At 39.9% G+C, this 22,450-nt stretch overlaps 1 protein-coding gene across 2 annotated transcripts in view; it reads right to left on the bottom strand.

Moving 5' to 3' along the window:
- LOC130913180 (coronin-1C-A-like) overlaps positions 1 to 22,450 on the bottom strand; it is a 75,590-nt gene that overhangs the window by 15,259 nt on the left and 37,881 nt on the right. For both annotated transcript variants that reach the window (XM_057831561.1, XM_057831562.1), the window contains exon 3: positions 4,266 to 4,388. In XM_057831561.1, the coding sequence (XP_057687544.1) occupies positions 4,266 to 4,388 (123 nt within the window). The remainder of the gene's footprint in view (positions 1 to 4,265; positions 4,389 to 22,450) is intronic.

Raw genomic sequence — 22,450 nt, 5'->3', positions numbered from 1 at the left:
TTAGCCTAACAAAAGTCCGCTAGCTAAAATGCAACGAACACGCACACTGCAGGACAGTGTACCCTCCATCATTAAAGTGCGTATGACACCAAAAAGAATGTTTATTTCATATTTCAAGCTCCTGAATGAAATGGACCTCTTGGATGTGTGTGGAAACGATCGTTTTATACATTCAATTTTTAAATCCCGCGCCACGAAAATGAATGACTTTCAGCTTTAGTCTCAGGTTTAGGACAAATGCGAGTGTGACGTCACCCGGGTCAGCGTCTCACAATACAGCATTGCTTTCTAGGATGGAGATGGATTTTGCGGATTAATTTGTTTATTTTTCACATCACACTAGCCAAACGGCTGCAGAAAATTGTTGCTGCACCAGGGAGAGGCGTGTGAGCCCTTTTGGGTTCAAAAGGTTCCCGTTCAGCCCGGATATTGGCCAAAACAAGCCCTACTACTGTGGGACCATTGAACTTACGAGGAAGTGAGTAAACATCACATTTTGTATTATGTCAAATAGTGGGATCATGGCACACGTTTTAATATGGAGGTGGCTTGCATTTTGTGGCTGATTGTCGACCGAAAATGCCACTCGGCTGACGACCGGCGGCTTGCTGCCCCCCCGCCAGGAAAACGCTATACTCTGCTTATTGCTCTCTTCGTGTGCCCGGTGTTCTGCCAAAAATTAAACTCCATCAGAAATTGCAACTCTGCGTTAAAAATGGCCTCGAATACAGCGATTACAAAGTAAACACTACAAACCTTTTTAAAATAAGGACTATTTTCTTACGTTTAATCATGGACGGACATGTACAAGAGTTCTCCTCAGACACATCCTGCCATGTTAGCTGCACAACAAGTGCACACCGCTCTCTGTTTACGTCTTCGCCTTGTAGTAAAGCATTATTTTACACCATATTTGTGTTGACCATGTGACAGCTACGCGCTCCTCCCACATCGGCCTGTTTGTCCGGCGGTACTTTCCAGCTTCTTCCCCGGCGAGCTTTCCTGTCCGCAGCAGGGGAACGAGCTGTAACTTTCTCGCCACCGGGCGGGTTGCCGATCGGCGAAGACAATCGACAACCCCACCGCCGTGTGACATGATCTGGGCTAGTTTTGTGTGATTTTTCGCTTTGAAGAGCGAAAATAAGACTGAGACGTCACTCTGTTGGGTTAGCATGTCGGCTAGCTGTCAAACCTCTTGGTTTGTTTACATTCTCTGAAGGGGGGGGGGGGGGGGGCAGGTAAATGACAAAGCCAGAATAACTACGGTGGCATAAAATTACTTTCGGGAGGTGCGACAGTAAAGGTGAAGTCGACAAGTTTGACCATTATGGAGTAATTTTGCCATGTCGTACTGAATAAATGCATTTTTATTATTTCATATTCCATTTAGCACAAGGCTGTTATTTGTCATGACCATACCATTTATTCAGCAATTGGGGTAAAATACTTCGATAAAGAATATCCTGTAAAAATATTCGGAGTAGAGAGACTTAAACAATGACATTTTGCAGCTCTCTGCGTCGCATTTTCCTCGTTCTGAATAATTCCCCCTCAATGGGTTGAATTCTAAATCAGATGAAACCATGACCCTGCAGACGTCATCCTCCTGTTGGGGACGCTAGAGCTTTGTAATGGTAGGCGTAGCTAAACACGGATGAAAAGACCAATTTCTCGTTATCTGCGCTTTGCCAAATTGTTGTATATAGTCGAATCGTCTCAAAATATGATTCTAATTCAGATAATAATGCTATTTCGTAAGACTTTTATCCTGTCTTACGCACTTTAAAGAAAATGCAATACTTTTGGACTTTATGGATAGTTATTTTTGAGATTTAGGGCTACTGAAAGTGTTAATTCCGATTAACGTGAAAATTCGGGTTACGTTGCCAACATAGTAACGGAACGCGTTTGTTACCTAGGGACTACCTGTATTATAGAAAAACCCTTAAGGGGAAAAGCAGCAACCAAAGTACTGTATGAAGGTCAACTTACTATTACACAACTTGAGGCATGCGTGACCTAGCAGTGACAAGTGTAAAGAAATTGGGGTCATCTGCGAAAACTACAGATAATTATGCCATTGCTAATAGAAAGCATACTTTTTCTAGGCACCAGCTCCTGAGAACTGAAGAATGGGGCTAAAATCATAGACTAAGTTAAATAGGAGATAAATCTTCTGTCCCTGTTGTTCTGCTCTGACTTGTACGCTGACACAACTGAGCCTGACCAGTCTGACTAGCTGCAGGAGGAGACTCCAAGGTCCAAGCATGAGGTTGGGAATTCTAAAAAGAGTTATTTTTTCTTTTCTTTTCATTTTTCAAACCTGCCCAAAAAACAGATCTTTACTCCTAGTTGGTTACTGCTGCCCTCTTTGGGCCAAATAAGGGCATGTGAGAAACTATCTTCCTGAAAAAGCTAATGACCTCATCTGAAAATAAACAGGGCTAGATAATCTCCCCACTACGATTTCTATAAAACATTTGTGAGTCTAATCTAATCCAAACGGCTAGGTCCACACCCCTGCATGAGTTACAACAGGCCTGCCTTTCGCAATATGAGCATGGAATTTTCCCTTGTTGGCAAAACAACGTGTGTTTCTGTCTCTCCAAAGTTAGGTGTAAAGGTGTATGTGTCGTAGGGCTGCAGTTACCGATTATTTTAGTAGTCGCTTAATAAATATCTATTTAGTTCAAATAATCGAGTAATCAGATTAGGGACATTTAATGTGTTATACTTATATAGCGCTTTTCCACCTTTCAAGGCGCTCAAAGCGCTTTACACTATCTCGCCATCCACCTACTGGTGACGCAGCACCAGGAGCAACGTGGCGATCTTGCTCAAGGACACTTAGGCGAGTTCATCAGGGCGGAGAATTGAACCCACAACCTCTGGGTTGGGGGACAACTACTCTACCACTGAGCCACGCCACCCCACGCCATGTGTTGCAGAATAAATTTTAGTAGATGCAAAACAAAGCCTTGCTAAGATTGCACTTTCAAAAGAGCATTACCGTAATTTTCCGAATATAACGCGCATTAGTTAATTAGTTAATGCATAACCAGACAGTAACTAATAGTTTGGTAAAATTAAAAATATATATATCCCTATATAGGGTTAGGGTTTAGGGTCTGTTAACCTAAGCATTTATAATTTCTTAGTTAAGGGACACATGTGTGGTATTAATACATATACATAATACATTACTTAACATTAATTCACATATACATTAATGCATTAATAAACAGTTATTAATGTATACTGGTACTAGTAAGTGATTGCTATTTTAAAATGAGAAACATTGCTCTGTGAGTCCTTGGGTGCTGCTAACCTAACCTTAAGTATTGTATTATTTAGTGTGAACAAACCTCATAAGTATTACTTAACCGTAATTAACCATTACTGAATGTTTTTTGGACCCTTATTGTAAAGTGTAGCACATGTGTCCCTTAACTAAGAAATTACAAATGCTTAAGTCCCCCCCCCCCTAAACCTTTATTAACCATTACTGAATGCTTTTTGGACCCTTATTGTAAAGTGTAGCACATGTGTCCCTTAACTAAGAAATTATAAATGCTTAAGTTAACAAACCCTAAACCCTAACCCTATATAGGCCTACATTTATTTTAATTTTACCAAACCATTAGTTACTGTCTGGTTATTCATTAACTAATGCATTAATTAGTGCATTAACTCATGTTAATTAATATATTAATAAATGTTAGATAAGCAATTATAATAATTATTGTAATGTTACTTAAACATTAGTTATTGTCTAAAAATGCATTAAATAATGTTAATTAAGGTCCCCTTATTGTAAAGTCTTACCAAATAATTAAATGAGGTAAGTAACATGAGTACAACAAGAGAACAATTGGCTAACTTGCATAGCAAAAGTCAGCTAGCTTAAATGCTATAAAATGCTAACTTTTTTTTAATGTAAAAAAAAAAAAAGTTAAATACATCTATAACAGTTACAAATGCATAAAAAACAATAGCTTCAGGAAAAACATAACCTATATGTTGCTCTTAATAGGGAGCAGTGGGATTCAGCCATATTAAATGAGTTATATTCACTGTTACCACTAGAGAGCAGTGTATCCACCCAAATCCATGAAATGAAACGTAAAGACTTTCAAAACAAACCATTACAACGCCACTCTAATGAAACGAATCCTCCAAGCAGCAAAATTTGATTTGAAGCTTTTTTTTTTTCTAATCGAATTACTCGATTCAATCGATTAATCGTAATGTGTTGGACACCTTACCATCACTGAGCAGTCCTCAGAGCTGCTGGCAATGACCTGATCATTGTGGGGGCACCAATCAATATCTAACACTGGACCCGTGTGACCGCATACTGTTGGGTAGGCTTTGTCGATACGTCCCGTCTGTAAGGACAAAAGGTAAATAAAGTCAGCCTATACAGTAGATTAGTATATTTGCAAAAAAGAAGAATACATTGCATGTGACCGCACTAGTCAAAAATAGGGGCAGGACAAAAACAATTACTCTAGTTATTAGTGACTTTGTATTTTATTATTGAGATCAACAGCAATATGACTGTACAATCCTATATGTCACAAAATACATTACATACATACAAATACAATAAATTTTAAATAGATCTTAGTGAACAAACGGATCAAATATAAAGAGGCACCAATATTATTTAGACTTAAATGCATGTAATCATATTTACATAGTGAACAAAAAATAAACTGAAAATATCCCTGGACAATTTTTAAAAAACATTAAATGCCATTGAAGGACCTATTTTTCTTCCACAATTCTATTGCTAATGGGTTAAAATAAATCAATAAATAAAATGCTCATCAATGAAATAATGTATTAAAAAAAATTAAAAAAAAAAAAAAAAAAAAAAAAAAAGGGGGGGGGGTCTTTTTTAGGAAGTAAATATTTCAGAAGAGAAAAAAAAAATCACAAAATTGTAGTTAATTGATCAACAAAAAAACATTGAGTATGTACACATCATGGCCACTGGGAGGCAGCAGTTCGCAGAGAGACAAACTACTGGATGATTTTTAAAAAAAAATTTTTTTAAATGCAGTCAATGATTGGCATTACTCGTTTTTGGCTGTGTTTAAAGAGCATTTGTTTGAGTTGTTATATTACTTGTCTAAGACTGACAAGAAATGTGGGGTTTGTGTGTGAATATTCTATTGACAGTTAAATATAATCAATGCAAATTTTGATTACAATAGCGCTTGAATGGTGTATTAAATTGTATATTAGCATTATGCTAGTGGTTGCATTCCAAGGAATATATTTTGTATTTTAACATTCAGTAAGTGTTTCCCTTGTTATGTGTGTTTAATGTCGCAGTTGACCTGAACTTGAGGGTATTATATGATATGAGTCTAGCTGCGCGTTATCCAGCAGCATAATCTACGGTGGCCTTGAAGTGCAACACAATGGCAAATCACATAACAAAAAAAACAATGACAAATCAGAAAACGACATCAAATTAAAAAACACAATGACAACTCTTCAAACGCAACAGCAAATAAAAAAACAAAAAACAAAATTACATTAAGGAACCAGAAAAAGTAGGTAGCAGTGGAAAAAGTCACTCATCGCTGATTGGACAAATCCACCGGAAATAGTGCACTTATCGCTGATTGGACGAGAAAGAAGACTCAACTGCGGGGAGGTACCGAGCAGACTCAGCATAAGTTGTATAACTTCCTGGTTCATCAGCACCTACTCTTCCCGGTAAATTTGTCCAATCAGCGACGAGTATTTTATGGCTAGTAATGTAAGAGGCAGCTAAGATTTGTTGATATTTCAGACTGCTGCTGATCTCTCAGGATGTCGACAATTAAAAAACAGTGTGGCATTTGCCAAGGCCCACAGCCTGTCAAAAGGATGGATGCTGGAAAAGTGGCAAAAGGTGGATTATTCAGATGAATCTTCCATTGAATTACACCACAGTCGCCGCAAATATTGCAGGAGACCTACCGGAGCCCGCATGGATCCGAGATTCACTCGGAAAACAGTGAAGTTTGGTGGTGGCAAAATCATGGTCTGGGGTTACATCCAGTATGGAGGTGTCCGAGAGATCAGCAGGGTGGAAGGCAAAATAAATAGTCCGAAATATCAACAATCTCCATCTCAAAGTTCCTCATGGCAAAGAAGATCAAGATCCTCCAGGACTGGCCAGCCCAGTCACCAGATTTAGCATGTCTGGGGTAGGTTGAAAGAGGAAGCATGGAAGACGAAACCCAAGAATGTTGATGAACTCTGGGAGGCATGCAAGACTGCTTTCTTTGACGTTCCTGATGACTTCATCAATAAATTGTATGAATCCTTGCCGAACCGTATGGATGCAGTCTTTCAAGCCCATGGAAGTCATACAAAATTTGGATCTCACAGCACCACTACTTAATTCGCTTATGTTATGTAATCTAGTTTTGTATTTGAAGTACATTTTATGTTCAATTTTCACACTATTTTCTGTAGGCGACAAAACTTTTGTCTTGCCCATATTTGACCTTTATGTCTTCATTAAATGATAAATCTTTTTTCAGTGAAACAAATACATTTTTGTACATTCAACATCATTTGGGAGGGTCTTAGCTTTCATATGAGCCATTTCTGAAACCAACTGAATAATTAAAAGTCAGGTTATTAGCAATTGTTTCTACAAAATGGATAGGTGACAAGACTTTTGTCAGGGACTGTATTTTCATGGTTAATTTTACACTACATAAAACAACGAAAATTTAAACTAATGTATTTGACTAATATCTAGTGACCACGTTCTTACCCCCCATTCCATCATTCACATCAGTTTTGTTGTACTGCTCATGTTACACATACACATCAGGGGCAACTGTGGAGTCAGTGAATTGTTCAAGACCAATTAGACAGACAAATGGAAGCAAAGGATCACCGCTGGTCACTTGAAGATTACATCATTTGCCCCAGTTGACCCCCAAAGTCTTGAAACTTGTTTGCTTTTTATTGTAATAGTGCAAATATTTGAAGCCAAACAGGATTTGAAGCTTTACAGGAGTTACACGGGGGCAAAGCAAGATTACGTAGATCGACCCCACTGCTGAACCACACACAGTACTTAGGGAAATTACATCAAGAGAAATGACATCATTATATCGTCAAAGCCAACAGTCATTGGATCTCCAGATCTGTCATCTAAAAAAAACTAAATCCCTTTATATAAACCAAGATATCAACAAAATGATGAAAACAAAAATCATTGTATTGTAAAAATTAGTTTTCTGAACTCATTGGCTGCCACTGATAGCAACTGACTTCCCAACCATTTGAGCTAGCACTTATCAATCATTGGACAGCGGTCCAAACAAATTAGGATTATTTGACGCTCCATCCATGAAAAAAACTGGCAGAAGTGTTCCCCGAAACATGTAAGATAATTAAATCACCTACTATTTCCTGGGATAAAAGAAAAAAATGACTAACCTGTAATTAAATGGTTCTGAGGTGAAAGTTTCTTTGAAAATGATTTTTAAAAATTTTAACTATTTTTGGGCAGTATCTCATTTTGACACACGACAAGTATTATTTCTCTGAAATAGCTCACAATTACGCTACCAAATAACACCTCTATTTACACAAGGTCAATTACACGTGAACTTTGTACAAAGGGAGGGTCATGTCTGTTTAATGTTCTGCTTAACTGATCAGGGCATTCACATTTTAAATGTTGCTTCCTTGGGTAGTTTCCATTTATCGGTAAATGCAGCTAAAGTTCCTCAATTGACAAGCTTCATTACAAACAGTTCCATAATATGCTACAGCAAGACTTGACAAATTGACAAAGCATGATTAGCTCTGTAACCTATGAGTCCACTGACTGATACAGCTGGGCTGTGGCACATACTTCAAGTTCAACTGTAGTGATCAAAGTCCACAGAATGTGAAAAAGAGTGCAAGCCTGTCACAAGATTTAGCATGGAAAATTAGCTGAAGCCGAAAGCTAACTGTGACAAAACTGGCTATAAAGGTTCTGTGTTTTCAAATTAAATGTATTTGTGGAAAATAAGGTGAACTTGAAAGCTAACTATGACCCTACTAGCTACAAAGCAGTGTTGTTTTCGTCAACAATGACGAAAATATTTCTTCAACGAACACTTTTTTCATGACGATGACGAGACGATAACGAGCTAAAAAGGTGTTTTATTAGACTTAACGAGACGAATTCCAGTTTTCGTCTGATGAGACGAAAATGCTCATTCGTTTCCGTCACATGTTCACAATGTGACATTTAGGTGTAGTTGGCCAGCATCGTAGCAGTGTCTGGTTGCGTCACTCGTAACATGCTGCACCCCCCTCCCTGACTCACCAGCGTGTCGTTTCCAGTCTCCATGCAGGCTTGGACACGCGGTAAGATTTGTTTTCTTGGCTAGACAGAATATTTAATGTTGCTTTAGCCTTTAAAGGTCTGTGCTGAGTGACCATCAAGCAAATGTAACTCATAGCATTAGCATTAGACTAATGCTAACGGACAGCATAAAACCTCTTTGACAACTTCGTGGCATCTTGGTGGGTATGATTAATTGAAAATAATGTACAGTTTTCCTGCGGAGTGTGTATCACCACCAAGTTGGCGTTGTCCTTGTATACGCTACAATATGTGCTCATCTGTCAATGTTCATTCGAAATAGTAGGAAACCTTTACTTATTTATTTTTGGAGTAAAAATTCAATATTTTACAGACGAAAACAGTTTTAGTAAACGTCAACAAAAAGCAAAAACACTGCTATACAGAGGTTTTGTGTTTTCAAAGTAACTGTAATAAATACTATTATGAAAAAGTTCAGATGTTTAGTGACGTCCTGATCGCATATTTTTACACCCAAGTCTGAGTACCTGATTTTGAGATTGAGTCCGGATCTGATACTGAAAAAAGTTATTTTTTAACAAAAGTTTTACACATGTTCCTGTCCCGCCGTGCCACCTTTATGTGAATTATTTTTAAACAAGAACAATGTTGAGAATTTTTTTGTCTTTATTGCATTTGACTAACTTGCAGAGCAAAAGTCCGCTAGCTCAAATGCTATAAAATGTTTTTTTTTTTTTTTTTTTTTTTTTTTTTTAACAACGTTCTTTAATTGGTCAAACACATATTCCAACACAAAAATGGCTTGATATACTTCTAAAATAAATTACGAATGCATAAAAAAACAGCGCAAACAAAAACTTATGTTGGTCTTAACAGGTACCAGTTGGATTCAGCCATGTTAAATGAGTTAAGTCATATTCACTGTTGCCACTAAAGGGCAGTGTATCCACTAAAGATGCACCGATACCAGTATCGGCAGGGGGCGCCGATCCAGCCCGAAATGGTGGTATCGGTATCGGCGAGTACCAACAAAGACGGCGCCGATACCATTTACCGGTCCATCATTATAACATTTGACCGCAGCCGTTTTTTCCTCCTGGCGCTCACTACACTCCGTCTCTGTGTTGTGTGATGACACGTGAACACCAAGCAGCTATTGCTATTGGCGTGCTCCAGACCAATGGGAGCGGGCCAATAGCCACTCCTAACCAATCCCAAGGCCGCTTTTTCATATGGATGAAAAACAAACCAGGAGAAATGGCAGCGGTCGGGAAGTATTTCAAAATAGAAATCCCGTCGATTAAAATCAATGGCTGCATGCAAGATTTGCTGCCTGAAAGTTTCCAGATGTGGAGCTAAATCGGCCAATTTCAATACTTCAACCTGATAAAACATTTGAAGACGAAATGTGAACCAACACAACGAGTTTAAGCCTGCAAGAGCAGGACTGCTATCCAGAGGAAAGGCGCTGGATCGGAGCAACAATCTCTGGTCAGTTCACTACGTCTACTTTACTTTTATTGTGTTTTACTGAAAGAAATGCCGCAGTAATTTGGGAACTGTTTCCAAAGTAGGGTTGTCACCTTTCAGAAGTAGAAATAAGGGACTCCCCCCCCCCTCCCGAAATAAAGGAGGCTAATAGAGAGACGGGATGCTGTGGTCAATGATTATTACTTATAATTGTTAGCGTCCGCAAATGCGGAAACAAAGTTGGAACTCGAAGTGGACAACGAGCGGGGGATACGTACAAGGGTTTAATGATTGCAATCAAAAAAATAACAAGCGATCACGGGATAGAAGAAATACAAAAAGACCCTGTGACAGCAGGTCGACGGAGCTCAATACTACAAACTCGAAGGTTAACTAAGACAATAGACCACGAGCCAAAAAGCCAAAATAAAAACACTCAAATACCTGCACATGGTAGAGGTTACAAACGAGAGCAGCACGCTAACAGAAAAAAACCCAATGCAGGGGCCTAACAAGCAAATGTAGCAAAACTCTAGTGCGAGATGTCAAATGGCGATCAGCAAGGCAAATATCTTTGAGACCACCCGTGCTTAAAGAGCATATGACACCAGAAAAAAAGTCTTAAATGGCATTATTATGTGAATTAGAATCATATTTTGAGACGATTCGACTATATACAACAATTTAGCAAAGCGCAGATGACGAGAAATTAGTCTTTTAATCTGCCGGTTAGCCACGCCTACAATTATAGGGCTTTAGCGTCCCCAACAGGTGGATGACGTCAGCGTTAGACTAGGCTCATCGGTTTTACTATTCAGCCCATTGAGGGGGAATTGTTCAGAACGAGGAAAACGCGACGAAGAGAGCTGCAAAATGTCATTGTTTCAGTCTCTCTACTCCCAATATTTTTACAGGATATTCTTTTTATCCAAGTATTTTTCCCCAATAGCTATATAAATGGCTTGAGAAGGACCAGTCAGCCCGTCGAGGGGGAACTATTCACAATGAGGAAAACGAGACGAAGAGAGCGGCAAAATGTCATTGTTTCTGTCTCTTTACTTCAATATTTTTACAGGATATTCTTTTTACCCAAGTACTTTCCCCAATTGCTAAATAAATGGCATGGTCATGACAAATAACCATCTTGTGCTAAATGGAATATAAAATAATAAAAATCCATTTATTCAAGACGACATGGCAAAATTACTCCATAATGGTCAAAACAGTCGACTTCACCTTTACTGTCACACCTCCCGAACGATATTTTATGACACCTAAATCGGACATATGTCATTTCCCTTCCCCGGCTTCGGAGAATGTAAACAGACCAGAAGGAGTGACAGCTAGCCGACATGCTAACCCGAACCGAGGGATGTTTCAAAGTCTTCGAAGTGGAAAATCACACATAACTAGCCTGGATTATTTGACATGACGACCCGGTTGTCGAGTTTCTTTGCGGATCGGCAAACCGCCCGGCGGAGAGCAATTTACAGTTCGTTCCCTGGAGGAGGGTGGCTGGAATTGTTGTGCAGCTAACGTGCTAACAGCTAACTGCTAATGAGCATGAGGATAGCTTTTTACATGCCTATCAATGATCAAACGTAAGTAGTCCTTTATTTAAAGGAATTTTATAGTGTTTACTTTGTAATCACTGTATTCGTATTTGACATAATACAAAACAAGATGTTTACTCACTTCCTTGTAAGTCCAATGGTCCCACAGTAAATATCCACGGTGAATGGGAACCTTCTGAAACTCCAAAAAGGCGCATACGCCTCTCCCGCATACAGAATGATTTTTCTGCAGCCGTTTGGCTGGCGTGATGCCAAAAAGTAAAAGTATTAATCCGCAAAATCAGCTGAATCCTTCGTCATCATACACAACAGTACACTGTATAGTGAAGAGAACGTCTTCTACCGTACACGTCACAGCGCCCTCCTCCTCAATGCAAGACCGAAGCCGGAAGTCACTCATTTTCATGGCGCGGGATTCAAAAAACTAAATAAATATAGCGATCGCTTCCACACACATCCAAGCGGTCCATATCATTCAGGGGCATAAAATACCGCGTGTATTATGAAATAAACATGCTTTTTCGTGTCACAGGCACTTTAAATGCTGCGCTGATGAGCCTGTATTGGATTCAGGTGCGACGTCAGGAATGCCCCCACGACCAGCCCAGCAACAAAACACAGTCTAACCAGCAGCAGAATGTGACAATAATTTCATGAAAGTTGCACTGTTTGGCCTTTGAGAGGTTTAAAAAAGTTTATTCAGTTCATTCAGAGTTTATTATTATGAATTTATTTGTACTTTCTTACTGTTGGGCTAGCATTATACATGTTTTATTAATTTCACAAATGTAGCACTATTTTGGCCTTTGAGAGCCAAAGGTTTATTCAACTATTGTCTACAAGGGTTTAGTTGACCATTCACTTTGTACTAGTCTTTTTCCTATTTTGCAAAGGTAAGCAACAGCCTGACAAAGCCTTGATAGAATGATTTCACATCCAATTATGTAGCTCTTTGGGAAAAAAATACACAGTGGGGAGAACAATTATTTGATACACGGCCAATGGGAAAACCCATTGGTCCCCACTGTATATATAAACGGGGTGGTATCGGTATGGTATCGGACAATACTGCACAGCCAGGCCATCTGTATCGGGGCCAAAAAATGGTATCGGTGCAACTCTAGTATCCACCCAAATCAATAAAACTAAATGCAAACACTTTTAAAAAAAAAACAAAAAAAACATTACAACGCTACTCTAAACAAAGCCTCGAAGCAGCAAAATTTAATTCGAAGCTGTTGAGGGCTTTGATGAGAACCTGTTGAATTTTGATTTTTAGAATAATATATCATACACAATGAATATATTTAAAAATCCTGAATCTACATCGAATTAGTACCAGAGACTACTGCTACTTTTGGTCCAACCTCCAACACTCCCCTTATTCTAAAGGGAAAAATCAATATTTGATTACACACAAACAGCTATTTTATATCTGAATCTAAACAAGGTTACATTAATAGTGATCAACCTTCCCTGATTATGCCCTTATTGTGACCCAAAATTATCAAACCACAGAGAACATTAAATATGGTAGACTAATGTTGACCCATGCCATAGTGTGATCAACCTGGGCAGACAGGAGCAGACCAACAGTTTAGCTACTAGCAAGTCGTGAATTTTTCAAATTCCACACTTAGGCCACAGGCAGCCCTGGTATGGGTATGACAAATGAGAGAGAGGGGCAGCAAGGGTCTCTAACATAACAAGTTGAGCCGTTAATGGTGTTTATGTTTAACCATACACAATAAAGGAATTCCATGGTGTTTAAAGATCACAAGTTGATCTTTCCTTACAGCATAATAATTCAACCAGTCCCTGTCACATGCCACTGTTCCATCCTGCCTCAAAACCTCTACCATCATCCCGATCCGCAAGAAGTCCGCAGTGGATAGCCTCAATGACTACAGGCCTGTTGCACTGTACGCCTGAAGTGCTTTGAGATGCTGGTGTCCCAGCACATCAAGGACGTTCTGTCCCCCACACTGGACCCTCATCAGTTTGCCTATAGGGCAAACCACTCCACTGATGTCACCATAAACATTGCACTCCACAACGCGCTAGGCCACCTTGAGAACCCGGGGAGCTATGTCAGGATGCTCTTTCTGGACTTCAGCTCAGCTTTCAATACCATTATCCTGGAAATTCTAGTGGAGAAACCCTCTCACCTGGGGCTCTCCTCTGCCATCTGCCACTGGATTATGGAATTTCTATCTAACCGCCCACAGTCTGTGAAACTTGGACACCACGTCTCTTCCAGTCTAACGCTGAGCACCAGCTCCCATCAAGGATGTGTACTGAGTCCTCTGCTTTTGACTTTCTACACCCCAGACTGCTCACCGACCCACCTCTCCAATAAAATCGTTAAATTTGCCGACGACACCATCTTGGTCGGCCTTATCTCTGGTGGGGATGAGGCGGCGTACAGAGAGGAGGTTGAGAGACTGGCAGTGTGGTGTTCAGAGAATAACCTCCTTCTGAACACTACAAAAACCAAGGAAGTCATACTGGACTTCAGATAGAAAGGCACAGACCCAGCACCACTTATCATCAATAGGGACTGCGTGGAGAGAGTCAATTCTTTCAAACTATTGGGGGTGCATATTTCCTACGACCTCTCCTGGTCTGCTAATACCAGAGCAGTGGTAGGAAGGGCCCAGCAGCGACTCCACTTCTTTAGAGTGCTCAAGAAGAACCACCTGGAACAGAAGCTGCTGGTGTCCTTCTACAGTGTGGTATGCTTGGTGCACAGCAGCAGACAGGAGATCCTTACAGAGAGTCATCAACACAGCTCAGAAGATCATCGGCTGCCCTCTGCCCAGCTTGGAGGACATCGCCTCCTCTCGCTACCAAACAAGAGCTGATAACTAAAGATGTCCCGATCGATCGGGTCCGATCACGTCATTTTCAAAGTATCGGAATCGGCAAAAAAATATCAGACATGCCTTTTTAAAATATATATATATATGTATTTTAATTAAATCGTTTTCTAATTGTATTTTACATTACAGACAAAATGTCTTACACTCATCCAGAGTCTTTAGTTTTGGCTTAAAGTAGGACTGTCAAATTTGTCATGTTAACGGCGGTAATTAATTTTTTAAAAATGAATCACGTTAAAATATTTAATGCAATTAACGCATGCGCTGCACGACCCACTCACGCATTGTCGCGTTTAATCTATAAAGGCGCCGTTTTACCTATATATAGAGCTAAAAGGCAGGGTAAAATGAGTAGAGTGAATTTAGGCAGTCTTTGGAGCCTTTATTTAATTGGCTAAAACCTTAAAATCCCCCTCTCAACAATTAAAAATATCGTGGGAAGCAATGTGGGGAAGAAAGGTAGTAGTTGATCTTTTTCTTAACACCATATGTTATTTCTCAACGCAGAGAAGATATATCAATTGGTGTCACTACGCACAGTCATGGTTGCACTTCCAATCATGCATTTGGGCAGAACAGTTAAATGGCTACAGTACCATTTACTGAAAGCACAACAAATACAATAGATGGCAATATTTAGTCACAATATACAAAGTCACATTTATCCTTTAAGAATTAACAAGTCTTTCTATCCGTGGATCCCTCTCACAGAAAGAATGTTAATAATGTAAATGCCATCTTGAGGATTTATTGTCATGATAAACAAATACAGTACTTATGTACTGTATGTTGAATGTATATATTCGTCCAAGTTTTATTCATTTTTTTCTTAATGCATTGCCAAAATGTATATGATCGGGAAAAATTATCGGGAATGATTGGAATTGAATCAGGAGCCAAAAAAAAAGCAATCGGATCGGGAAATATCGGGATCGGCAGATACTCAAACTAAAACGATCGGGAGCAAAAAAACATGATCAGAACAACCCTACTGATGACATATCCCGGCCACCACCTCTTTGACCTGCTGACCTCCAGCAGACGCTACAGGTCCCATAAAACAAGGACTAACAGGATGAGAGACAGCTTCTTTCCCAGGACCATTACTACCCTAAATGCACAAAAACTGAACTCTCCATAAATGTTCTTCAACAGGTGTTTGTAACCTGCACTAAACTGTGAATTTGCACATTAGTGCCGTGGCGCAGTTGGTAGCTGGAGTTGTCCTTGGACTGAAGGGTCAGTGGTTCGATTCCCGGCTACGACTGCCCACTGTCGAAGTGTCCTTGGGCAAGGCACTGAACCCTAAATTACCTCCAATGGGTTGGGAGCCCATTGTATGGCAGCAGCACCATTGGTGTGTGAATGTGTTCATGAATGGGTAAATGTGTGCTAATGTAAAGCGCTTTGGGCATGGTAACCATGTAGATGAATGGACTATATACAGTGCCCTCCATACTTATTGGCACCCCTGGTTAAAATGTGTGTTTTAGCTTCTAATATATATATTTTTTTTAATTCAAATAATATGGGACCTTAATGGGGAAAAAAGAGAAAAATCCAACCGTCAAAACAAGTGCATTCATTCAGTGGGGGAAAAATCTCACATAAAGAAATAATTATTTGACAGCAAATAATGTGTGTCACTATTATTAGCACCCCTGGTGTTAATACTTTGTACAACCCCCTTTTGCCAACAAATCAAGGTCTGGGGACTGAGATGGCCATGGGAGGAGCTTGATTTTGTGTCTGGTGAACCATTTCTGTGTAGATTTGGCCATATGTTTAGGGTCATTGTCTTGCTGAAAGACCCAGTGACGACCCATCTTCAGCTTTCGGGCAGAGGGCAACAGATTTTGATGTAAAATGTTCTGGTATTTCAAAGCATTCATGATGCCATGCATCATGGGTTCCCAGGGCCTTTGGAAGCGAAACAACCCCAAGCATCACTGACCCACCCCCATACTTCACAGTAGGTATGAGGTGCTTTTCAGCATGCGCATCTTTCATGGCACGCCAGACCCACTTAGAGTGTTTGTTGCCAAAAAGCTCCATCTTGGTCTCATCTGACCAAAGCACACGGTCCCAGTTGAAGCCTGGGACCATGTGCTTTGGTCAGATGAACGTCAGAAATATGCATACACAGTAGTTTGAAAGAATTGACTCTCTCCACGCAGTCCCCATTGATAAGGGGTGCTGGGTCTGTGCCTTTCTTTCTGAAGTCCAGTATGACTTCCGTGGTTTTTGTGGTTTTCAGAAGGAAGTTGTTCTCTGAACACCACACTGACAGTCTCTCAACCTCCTTTCTGTACGCCACCTCATCCCCTCCAGAGATAAGGCCGACCAAGGTGTTGTCGTCGGCGAACTTAACGATTTTATTGGAGAGGTGGATCGCTGAACAGTCTGAGGTGTAGAGGGTGAAAAGCAGAGGACTCAGTACACATCCTTGAGGGGACACATACTTAAGAGTGTTTGTTGCCAAAAAGCTCAATCTTGGTCTCATCTGACCAAAGCACACGGTCCCAGTTGAAGCCTGGGACCGTGTGCTTTGGTCAGATGAGACCAAGATTGAGCTTTTTGGCAACAAACACTCTTAAGTGGGTCTGGCGTGCCACGAAAGATGCGCATGCTGAAAAGCACCTCATACCCACTGTGAAGTATGGGGCTGTTTCGCTTCCAAAGGCCCTGGGAACCTTGTTAGGGTGCATGGCATCATGAATGCTTTAAAATAACAGGACATTTTAAATCGAAATCTGTTGCCCTCTGCCCGAAAGCTGAAGATGGGTCATCACTGGGTCTTTCAGCAAGACAATGAGTCTAAACATATGGCCAAATCTACACAGAAATGGTTCACCAGACACAAAATCAAGCTTGTGAAACATTTTAGGAGAAGATTAGGTGCTGTTTTGTTGGCAAAAGGGGGTTGTACAAAGTATTAACACCAGGGGTGCTAATAATTGTGACACACATTATTTGATGTCAAATATTTTTTTCTTTATGTGGGATTTTTTCCCCGCTGAATAAATGTACTTGTATTGAAGGTTGGATTTTTCTCTTTTTTTCCATTAAGGTCCCATATTATTTGAATTAAAAAAAAAAAATTAGAAGCTAAAAAACACATCTTAACCAGGGGTGCCAATAATTATGGAGGCCACTGTAAGTACCTTCCACCACTGTCCACATTACTCTGTCAACTTTAGTATTTATAGTAAATTTTTATTCACATTTATTCTTGTTTTGCACAAATGACGCTGCTAAGTTCAACAGTTAAGTGCACCATTCCTGTGTTGCACATAGAGTATTCAGTTGAAGCAAGCTATAATTACACACTTATAGCCCTAGAGTATTTATTTTCCTATTATTTATTCGATTAAAAAAAAAAAAAAAATTATGACACATATTTTTAAACTGAGTGCCAGGTCAAATTTCGTTGTTGACAACATTCTTGCTGACAATGACAATAAACTCCTAGTCTATTCTAATTCCACAATACTCTCGGACAAACGTGCGTACAGCGAATAAGACAACTATTTTTCACAAGGGTAGACAACAGTTTTACTAAGCAGTGCTAGGAGTGGGAACCTCTTGGTACCTCACGATACGATACCATTAGCGATAAAAAGCTCACGATAATGATTATATGACGATATGGCGACACAACGATTATCGATACATTGGTCAGGAAATCATTCTAGGATATTCTACAAACAACTATTAAACAGAAAAACAAGCTTCTGCTGTGAATTGGAATGAGTTTATCACTAGTAGACGTCCAATCCGTTTGAAGTGGGAGGGATGGCAGCGAATGAACATTCGTTCATTCGCTGCCATCCCTCCCACTTCAAACGGATTGAACGTCAGTGGCGGTCGGTGGCAGCCAATGCCAGGCAATGAGGTAATCTTGGGCCATTTAAGGTTATTTACCTGTTGCTTTTCAGTTACTTCCTGTTGATTTGGGGGTATTTCAGGGGTCTCTTCCTGTTTATTTTGAGTTACGGAACAGGAAATGACCTGGGAATCACCCAAATGAACAGGCAGTGACTTAAACTCAACAGGAAATGACCTGTAAATGCCCTAAAATGAACAGCAAGTGACCTTAAATGCCCTGAAAATCGGACAGAATGACTGTGAATGCTCTGGTTTCGAATGAACAAACGTTCCCAGTCTAAATGGATTGAGCGTCGAGCATCGTCAATGCAGCCTTACAGTCTTACTGAGACACTATTATGGTAGAAAATTTTGGTCGAAACTTGTTGGTTCATTTTTATTTAATTTTTTAGACCCTGACCTTTTTTAAACGATATTTCTTGGCAGGAACATATCTATAACCTTTTGAGATACAAAGTATCACAATATATCACCATTTCGATATTTTGTCACACCCCTACTAAGCACAACCACAAAAGAGTGCTTGCTGACAAAGGCCACATCCTACCTGTGCAGTTTTTAACGGGCCTGACAGTCTTTATGAAGTCAAAATCAATTTTAATAATCAAACTTACATAAAGCTATAAGTTGTTTCAGCGAAGACATTTTTCTGTTGTCATTCTTATGTTGAGGCAGTAAAAGGAGGAAAAAATATGTTAAAAAAGTAACCGACAAATTATTTTTAAAGTAACTGTTACTTTGATAATAAAGTAATCAGTAACTAGATTACTTTTTGAGGGGTTACCAGTAATCAGTAAATAATTTACTTTTTTGTGTGACAACACTTCTGACCTGGGCCAGTGAACCTCAAAAGCTACTGGCCCAGTGGCTAATTTCCCTTATTGTCTACGCCTGAATTGTAAAGCAACCATTAGGAAAGCAGACGAGAAAGGTGAATCACACACACATGTACCAAGCAGAACACCAGTGGGAAAAACAACAGGGGAACAGCATTCCCTTAGACATGACACGACATTCTTTTCATTGACACAAAAGGCCTGCACACTTCCTCTTCTTGCAGCCTAAGGTATGATTCACACATATCTCCAAAATGCAGATGCTCTACAGTACAGTACAATGGAAAATTCCTTTCACGAGTATCCATGTGTTAGACTCAAAAAGGGTGTAGTAGAGGGATATCAGTCAGAACTAAAAGGATTAGAACCCTAATAAACGAAGGGGTGGACACCCAGAGCACTAGTGATGGAAAAGCATCAGTCTAAAGATCTACAGTCATGAAAATATACGGAACAATATCATATGAAACTTAAAATGAAATAACATTTTAAAAATATATACAGTGGGGAGAACAAGTATTTGATACACTGGCGATTTTGCTGGTTTTCCCACTTGCAAAGCATGTAGAGGTCTGTAATTTGTATCAAAGTTCTCTTCAACTGTGAGGGACAGAATCTAATACAAAAAAACAGAAAATCACGTTGTATGATTTTTAAATAATAAATTTTCATTTAATTGCATGAAATAAGTATTTGATACATCCCAAAAATCGAACTTAATATTTGGTATAGAAACCTTTGTTTGCTATTACAGATACCAAACGTTTCCTGTGGTCCTTGACAAGGTTTGCACACACTGCAGCAGGGATTTTGGCCCACTCCTCCATGCAGATCTTCTCCAGAACCTTCAGGTTTCAGGGCTGCTGCCGGGCAACATGGACTTTCAGCTCCCTCCTAAGATTTTCTATCGGGTTCAGATCTGGTGACTGGCTATGCTACTCCAGGACCTTAAGATGCTTCTTACGCTCCGGAGCCACTTCTTTAGTTGCCTTGGCTGTGTGCTTTGGGTCGTTGTCATGCTGGAAGACCCAGCCACGACCCATCTTCAGGGCTCTCACTGAAGGAAGGAGGTTGTCAGCCAAGATCGGGCGATAAATCGCCCCATCCATCCTCCCCTCAATCCGGTGCAGTCATCCTATACCCTTGGCAGAGAAGCAGCCCCAAAAAAATGATGCTTCCTCCTCCATGTTTCACGGTTGGGATGGTGTTCTTGGGGTTGTACACATCCTTCTTTTTCCTCTTTTTCACGACGAGCCGAGTTTAGACCAAGAAGTTTAAATTTGGTCTCATCCGACCACATGACCTTCTCCCATTGCTCCTCTGGATCCTCCGGATGGTCAGTGGCAAACTTCAGACGTGTCTGGACATGCACTGGCTTCAGCAGCGGGACCTTGCGTGTGCTGTAGGATTTTAATCCATGACGGCGTAACGTGTTTCCGATGGTTTTCTTCGAGACTGTGGTTCCAGCTCTCTTCAGGTCATTGACCAGGTCCTGCCGTGTAGTTCTGGGCTGATCCCTCACCTTCCTCATGATCAGTGATGCCCCACGAGGTGAGATCTTGCATGGAGCCCCAGAACGAGGCAGATTGACCGTCAACTTGAACTTCTTCCATTTTCTAATAATCGCTCCAACAGTTGTTACCTTCTCACCAAGCTGCTTGCTTATTTTCCTGTAGCCCATCCCAGCCTTGTGCAGGTCTATTATTTTATCCCTGATGTTAGAGATGTCCCGATCGATCGGGTCTGACCACGTCATTTTCAAAGTATCGGAATCGGCAAAAAAATATCGGCCATGCCTTTTTTATATTATATATTTTAATTAAATCGTTTTCTAATTGTATTTAACGTTACAGACATAATATGTTACACCCATCCAGAGTCTTTAGCTTAGGCTTTAAGTAGGGTTATCAAAAATATCCCGATAACAGCGGCAATTAATTTATTTAAAAATGTGTCATGTTAAAATATTTAATGCAATTAATGTATGCGCTGCATGACCCTCTCACTCATTGTCGCGCTCAATCTGTAATGGTGCCGTTTTACCTCTAAAGAGAGATAAAAGGCAGCGCTAACCAGTGTTGTTAATCTTACTGAAAAAAGTTATTAATTATAGTTACCCAAAAAGTTCTCCCAAAAAGTAATTGCGTTAGTAACTCAATTACCTGAATGTAAGAGTAATTAGTTACTTGGCAAAGTAATTGGTGATAATTACTTCCCCCCCCCCCCCCTCAAAAAAAAAAAAAAAAAAAAAAAACATTGGCTGCACTATGTGAAGTTTTTTGTGGAGCCCAATTCTTTACCCTAATTTACCCTTTACCCTGAATCAACTGTTAAAAAGTTGTTAAAATTGCTCCCACTATTGCATTAGTTCCCTTCTCTCTACTTTCGACATATGAAAGTTTTAAAACTGTTTCATCATTTAAAGATAGATTCAAGTCAAGATTTTGCCGATTTAGAAGTATTTTAGATAAAAAGGTTTGCTAGGAAGGTTCTCTACAACAGAGCCGTCCTAAAAAGCCTACTGCTTTAAGATGGCGGCTGTCTACTAACGCATCTAGTGCCATGTCTGTCATTTTGCATCTAGTTATATCTATATGCAGTACATGTGATATCTACCATGTCTACCATATCTACCATAACATGCGGGCGTAGTTTGTCGGCTATCGGCTACAACATGTATTATTGGAGCTACCAAGCATCGCGTTTGCTCGGCGTCACAACTTTCTTGCCTCCTCCCTGCTCCTGCTCTGTCGTCTCGGTGAGTCCGTCTCCCTCAGACTTTTCGACCAATATAGTAACGCATAGTAACGCATGCCTTTCCGTCCTCAGTAACGGTAACGGCGTTGCCAAGATGAGAAAAGTAGTTAATTAGATTACCCACTACTGAAAAAAATAACGCCATTAGTAACGCCGTTATATTGTAACGCCGTTATTAACAACACTGGCGCTAACTGAGTAGAGTGAAGTTTGGCAGCCTTTAGAGCCTTTTTTTTTATTGGCTAAAGCCTTGCAATCTCTTTCCCTATGATTAGAAATATCATGAAAAGCAATGTGGGGAAGCAAGGTGACAATTGATCTTTGTCTTAACACCTTATGGGTTATTTCCCAACACAGAGAAGATATATCAATTGGTAGCACTACGCACAGTCATGGTTCCACTTCCCATCATGCATATGGGATGGCCACAGTGTCATTTACTGAAAGCTCAACAAATACACTAGATGGCAATATTTAGTCACAGTATGCAAAGTCACAAGTCTTTCTATCCGTGGAACCCTCTCACAGAAAGAATGTTAATAATGTAAATGCCATCTTGAGGATTTATTGTTAAAATAAACAAATACAGTACTTATGTACTTTCTATGTTGAATGTATATATTCGTCCGAGTTTTATTCATTTTTTTCTTAATGCAATGCCAAAATGTATATGATCGGGAAAAATTATCGGCAATGATT

This window comes from Corythoichthys intestinalis, chromosome 3 (genome assembly GCF_030265065.1).
Source record: "Corythoichthys intestinalis isolate RoL2023-P3 chromosome 3, ASM3026506v1, whole genome shotgun sequence".
In the NCBI taxonomy this organism is placed as follows: Eukaryota; Metazoa; Chordata; class Actinopteri; order Syngnathiformes; family Syngnathidae; genus Corythoichthys; species Corythoichthys intestinalis.
Note: the sequence above shows the minus strand (reverse complement) of the source record. Positions and strands in the feature narration are given on the sequence as shown.